This window comes from Plasmodium coatneyi, chromosome 12 (assembly GCF_001680005.1).
Source record: "Plasmodium coatneyi strain Hackeri chromosome 12, complete sequence".
Lineage (NCBI taxonomy): Eukaryota > Apicomplexa > Aconoidasida > Haemosporida > Plasmodiidae > Plasmodium > Plasmodium coatneyi.
In genome coordinates, this window is record NC_033567.1 from 475,034 (window position 1) to 481,628 (window position 6,595).

Below are 6,595 nucleotides of genomic sequence, written 5' to 3' on the forward strand. Positions count from 1 at the left end.
TTATATTAGTGAAAAATAAAAAGAAAATACACCTTAATGAATGTATAAAAAAAAGAAGGAAAATATAGTGAATAAATAAACGCACAATATCGTAATATCGCATTGGTACGACTAAATTTATTTCACTAAATGTTTTTCATTTAAAAAAAAAAAAAATGGAACACATTTTAAGAAGAAAAAAAAAAAAAGAGATTGATTGGAAAATGTACTCATTTAAACCATTTTTAGGTAACAATTTAATCTTAAAAGGAATGTGCATACGCGTGAACCAGAACTTTTTAAATGTAACGACCTCTAGGGACGAAGCTTGGAACATAAAGGAATATGCGAATGTGCGAAGTGGCAAACGTGTAAAAAGCCCGATAGATAAGAAATAATTGAACAACCAAGTGAAGGAAATGCTTGAATAAAATGCCGAAACAAAGCGCTTAAAAAAATTCTGAAACAAAATGCTTAAAAAAAATGCGTAACGTTCAAAGATAGCTTTTTTAATGGTGTGTTATACTTCCTAAACGTATTTTCCTTTTTCAATTTTTTTTTTTACGAATTAACAAGGTCCCACATAAAAATCTGTTCAGTTTAAAAAAAGTGTAAAAGCGCGCAGCTAAGAATAAAACAAGACAACGTATATACAAACGGTTAAAAATGTTCACATAAGAATTATTTCTCACATCCGGGGAAATTCTTCCCGCAGCACTGCTATAAGCAACTTCGCACGTTCGTAATTTCGCTCTCCAGAAAAATTGAATTTGCATATATTCAATGTACCAACTGATGGAGAATTCGCAAAATATGTGTGTAGCATATGACTTTTCATGGCAACCAAATGGAGAATGAAGGAAATTATTTACTGTGCGCATTTGCCATAATGGCAACTGTTGCGGGTCATCATTGTGATTGTACACCTTTTTTGTGCTCCTGACATTTTACATTGCGCGGTTTTCTTGTGCCAAAACGAAGGATGTGCATATGAGTCATACACACAGTTAGCAAGCACCTCCCCCAAATTGGTAAATATTTCTAAAAACATCACATGTGATATAAACAGACGTTTGGGCAGATTTCCTACATTCTTCATGAAACTACACACCCTGCTATGAAAAAAAGAAGAATTGTTTCACACATAGGCAACACTTCCACAGCAACAAATGCAGTTGTTGTACATCCCTCAAGTCGTAAAATTAAAATGCCAGGTTTGCCTTGCACATACTATATTACAGCTTTGAAAAGCATACAAAGGTACAAATTTTGGTCCATGTTCCAGGAAGGGAACTTTTTTTCTCCTCATAAAATTAGTGAATAACAATGCTCCATATGGCCGCTAAAAATGTACAACACGGAGGTAATCACATTTCATGATTAATTAGGGTCTGTTACTAGCAATATGTACTCCCTTTTTCGGTTCTTTTTGCCGTTATTTTATTTCTCCTAAATTTTTTTTTTGTTTCCCGTTCACAATTTGAAGTTATACGGTTAGTGCTTTTAAAACAGTGAATCTTTTAACTGGGTATCTCCGTGAATAACTTTCCCTTGGAGGCATATAATGCGCCATGTGTTTATGCCTGAGCAGGCTGACACAGTTCATGATATGCGGTGCTGCTGGCACTGGTATACACGTGCTCACCGCAACATCGGGAAAACCCCACGCCATTTCTCCCTATCGACCCTCTCACAACAGTGGGCTAAACCGGCCACACGCAAACGACAAATGAGACACAATGCATCGTTTGAATTGCCTTAGGTTTCCAACTCGCCATAAATTCAAAAGCGTAATATTCCACCAACATATTTGCAAAAGAAAAATTAGCGACACGTGTGAAAGTAAAATAATCACTCTTACCAAAAGTAAAGAGTATGACCATTTGAAAATTTACAGGAGTAACATTTACAATGGCTTGCACGAGAATCAAATTTTACAAGGAGTCAAAGTTAGTATTCCATGGCGAACAAGCCAATAAAGAAATGTCCACAGTTGTATTTATATAGTTCGCTCCGTTTTATGTGGTCTAAAAGATGATGCTACAATGTGTGTGATATGTCCCGTTTTTTGTACAGTCGTGATGGCTTCCCTCTCCTATGGAGGGACGTCCCTACATAGATAAAAGTATAAACCTGGTGTGCAATTGTGCCCTTGCTAGTATTATACTTGCCCATTTGCACACACGCTCCCACGCACATATTCAACATTTTTCCGCATAACACAGGTACACAAAGTCGACCCGGAAGGGTACGGAGAAATAGCCATCTACTCAGCAAGGCAACATTTGCTCTTTTTCTTAAAATTCTTTTTATTAATTCCAGAGGAGCAAGTCAATATAAAAGTTCTGGACATAAATAAAAAGAAAAAAAAAAACAACTTTCCAAGTGCTCTGCAAAACGAGAAAAAGTAAATACGAAATTGTGCCCCGGTGTGAATACTTTTCCAAATGTGGGGGGTGTATATATCAACATATCGACTACAAATTTGAACGGAAATTAAAAAAAAATCTGTTAACAAGTTTGTGCGAAAAGTATAACATAAATGTGTTACATAGTGGAAATGATTACCTACAAAATGACCACTACTTTTGTGAGGAGGGTCAACAGGATGAGGAAGACGACATGCTCGAAATTTCCCAAATAAAGAGGGAGTATATGTCTACCGATTTGGAGGAGGAAGATAATGCTGATGATACGAATAGCGGACGTGGCAGTTGCACCAGTGGGGGCCTCACCCCTGATCAAGCAAGCTGCATACCCAGTCACGAAAGCAGCAACGAACATACAAACTTCGCAAAGATGTACGACTTTTTATTTTCAAACGATTATCATTACAGAAATAAATCCTCTATCCATTTATGCGTTACTGACAATTTATCAATCGGCTTCTACAAAAGACACAGCTACGAAATTTGCGACGTAGACAAATGTCACATTCACGATGAGCATATACAAAATGTGTATGAACAAATTAAAAAGGAAATATTAGACAGTTTTAAAAAAAATAATATTTACGTATTTAACAAAATAAATAACAGTGGCTACCTAAAAAGTGTAGACATAAAACTGAGCAAGAACAACTCTGAGCTGCAAATTTTAGTGAGCTTTATTGGCTTTTCGATAAATGATAAAGCAAAAAAAGCTCTTACAAAAATTTCCCTCAACTTAGCCTCCAAAAATACATCCATTAAAGGCATCCTATACAACGTCGAAACGAATAAATTAAAACAAAACAGAAATGAAGTCATTTTATATGGCCAAAACTGCATTTATCATTCCTGTGGGGGGTATACCTATAAATTAGGAGCCAACACCTTCTTCCAGCCAAATCAGTACCTAAACGAATGCATCGTTCAGATCATTCTTAAATTAGTGAAAAGTTACAAAATAAATGCCAAACAATCTTGCGTCTATGACCTTTTCTGTGGCATTGGTTTTTATTCCCTCCCTCTTTCTGACCTATTCGGCCAAGTTATCAGTGTAGATTACTCCATAGATAATATAAAAAATTTGGAAGAAAACGTAAAAATGAATAACGTGAAAAATGTAAAATGCTTCAATTTGAATTTGTTTAATCTGCACAGTTTGAGGCAAATCAATCTTCACATCAGGAGGTATATTGTCAATTTGGTCAAACAGAAAAATTATGACGTGTATTACCTCCTGAAGGAGAAGCTTCATTCTACGCACGTCTCAGCAAATAGTGAAGGGGCCCTTGTGGAGAACGTGCAGGTTATAGGAGGATGGGGCGGAACGGCTGTAGCTGTTTTCGAGGGTGTATCTGTATACATACTTTTACCCCTTCTTTGTCCTATCTGCGTGTTCATGAAAAAAATGCCATACAGTTCGCTCATGCCACATTTCCTTCCTCTTCAACACTTAGGTTCACTCCCCTTATAGCAGCTTGCCAAGTTTCATTTATGCACAATTAAACGAATGGCCCTCCGAAGAGGAGAACGGGAATGTCTGCAGCAGTTTGGCCAAAAATGATCACACAGATTATGATGACCATGTTTTGCAAAATGCGCAGGATGAAAATTTTCCGACGGTAGATTCGAACAAAGTAGACGAATATTCCTACTCGTCTAGAGGTAAAAAAAAACAGGAAAACGAATTGGAAGAGCAATTCATGCTAGAGCAAATAGGGATGGGGTTGGGGGAGAGCAAATGAGATATGCTTCACGCCTACAATTATTCCACCTCCCTTTTTTTAATACTTCCCCTCGCAGAATTTGTCATTCCAGTCCCCGACTTGGTCATCATTAACCCCCCGCGGAAGGGGTGCGAAAAAGTAAGAAAAAAAAAGGGGCACACAAGGATGCAGTAAAGCAGCGTAAAGAGCTAGCCAACCCGTTACCGCACCAACTGATCAACGCGAACATGTTTCCATTTTCCTGCACCCACATAACAGGTGTTCAGAAGATGGCTACGGGGGCTCTGCTGTCGGTACATTATCTACATATCATGCAATGCGAACAGCCAGTTTCGGGACATCAACCATTTGACCAACTTGGGGTAGGCAAATTATTCCTTTCCCAATAGCACACAAGGCGTTTCACATGTTCTTTTAGTTCATCCCTTTTTTAACCTTTTTTTTATGCCCACGTTTCACCGCTCAGCTACATGGTCAAGGAAATCATTCCACTGGATACGTTCCCACGAACTCCGCATTTCGAGACTGTTGCTCTGTTAGAGTTCGATTTTAATCGAGTAAGGAAAAAAAAAAAAAAAAAAAAGACCCTATTTTAACCGAGTTCTATGGCTGACACGCAATGATGTGCCTGTCCATTAACATAGGCATATGATTGTGCCTACCCAATCGCGTGTGTACATACGCATCATCACATGCATACACAACACATTCGCAAAATTTTTTTTTATTTTTTCCAGAAGGTAGACGATGAACAAAGGCAGATAATGGAATTTGAACTGAACGAAATGAAAAGCAAAAGAAAAAAAAAAAAGTAAAAAAAAAGGGGTAAAATTTTTCAATTTTTTAAAACTGTGCTTATACGTGTCTGCATGTGTATATGTAACATATATGCACAAGCGTATACATATACATTAATTGAAGTTTGGGGGAAACAAATAACTGTTTAATTAATGCATAAAAAGAAACGTATTTGTCTATCGTTGTAAAAAAAAAAAAAAAGGAATAACATACGGGGTATTTGTACAGAAACTTATGCATCAAGTTTTTGTGGGACATACATACGACTTTTTTTTTTTCTTCTTTCCTTCCGTTTTGAAAAAAAATTTGTGCATGTAAATAGTCCCGACTTGGCAACATGGTGTAACTGCAACGCCGTGTTCAAATTACTCCGTTACAATTTTGTCACCATTTGTCACCACACATATGCTGGTGTGTAAAACTCCGTTTATCCTTCCCGCTTGCCCAACCTATCAACTCTTCCCCACGGCGGGCATGCACCTCCTAAATCTTTTCGTACTCTATTTTACCCTCCAACTTTTTGGCCTCACTAATCTTTCGAGCGGCCTTGTAAAAGTCCTCCTCAATGACGTAATCGCGCATAGACCGGATCGCAAACATGCCTGCTTCTGTACAGACATTTCTGAGGTCGGCACCATTGAAGCCGTCACACAATCTGCAAACCGATTCGTAGTCTATATCCCCCAATTTGGTCATTTTATTGGCGTGAATTTTTAATATTTCAATTCGCGCAGTTTCGTTCGGTAAAGGAATTTCAATTTTTCTATCTAATCTACCAGGTCTAACTAGCGCTGGGTCTAGAACATCTGGTCTGTTGGTAGCCATAATAATTTTGACATTTCCTAATTCTTCAAAACCGTCTAAATGATTTAACAACTCCATGAGTGTTCTTTGAATTTCTCTATCCGCGGAGGTACCTTGAGAAAATCTTCTACCTCCTATGGCATCAATTTCGTCCATAAAAATGATACACGGTTGGTGTTCTTTTGCATAGGTGAACATTTCTCTAATAATTCTTGCACTTTCACCGATATACTTATCTACAATAGCTGAAACTACTATTCTCATAAAATTACAATTAATGTTTGACGCCATAGCTCTGGCTAATAGGGTTTTTCCTGTCCCTGGGGGACCATATAGGAGCACCCCCTTGGGTGTTTTAATGCCTACCCTCTTAAATAAAAAGGGGTTAAGTATTGGTAACTCCACCACTTCCCTCATTTGTCTTATTTGTTCACTTAATCCTCCTATCTGATTGTAGTTCACTTTATTTTTGCTATTTTCGCTTTTGTCTATATCACTAATCATGTTAAATACTAATGGGTCCACTTCACATGGCAATTTTTTCATAACCGTCAATGTAGTCATGTCTAACGACACCCTCGTTCCTATGGTTAATTTGGTTTTATCTATTTTGGACTTGCATCCTACCACATATCTAGGCCCACTTGATGCCTTCACGATAAATTTTTCATCGTCTAACTGCTTTAGCACTTGGCCTATTATTTGACCTACACTTTGCAGTGCCTTCAAATTATCTTCAGTCTTTTCATAAATTTTATTTTGCTCTTTTATATCTAATCTGAGATTTTTCACTTGACTTTCGATTTCTCTGTGTTCTATCACTTTCTTCACGTACAGTTTGATGCTTTCTTTGTTATCCAT

General features: G+C 37.4%; 2 protein-coding genes across 2 annotated transcripts; one reads left to right on the plus strand and one right to left on the minus strand.

Annotated features, from left to right (window-relative positions):
• Positions 1 to 1,484: 1,484 nt before the first annotated feature.
• PCOAH_00037850 (Uncharacterized protein) lies at positions 1,485 to 4,947 on the plus strand (the record flags this gene model as incomplete). Its single annotated transcript, XM_020060576.1, has 8 exons — positions 1,485 to 1,928; positions 2,205 to 2,227; positions 2,382 to 3,711; positions 3,863 to 4,070; positions 4,209 to 4,270; positions 4,391 to 4,494; positions 4,599 to 4,689; positions 4,873 to 4,947. The coding sequence occupies 8 exons, from the start codon at positions 1,719 to 1,721 to the stop codon at positions 4,945 to 4,947; spliced, it is 2,103 nt and encodes a 700-aa protein (XP_019916785.1).
• A 466-nt stretch (positions 4,948 to 5,413) lies between these two features.
• PCOAH_00037860 (26S proteasome regulatory subunit) lies at positions 5,414 to 6,595 on the minus strand (the record flags this gene model as incomplete). The annotated part of the gene is made up of 1 exon (XM_020060577.1): positions 5,414 to 6,595. One exon carries the CDS (start codon positions 6,593 to 6,595, stop codon positions 5,414 to 5,416), a length of 1,182 nt encoding a protein of 393 aa, XP_019916803.1.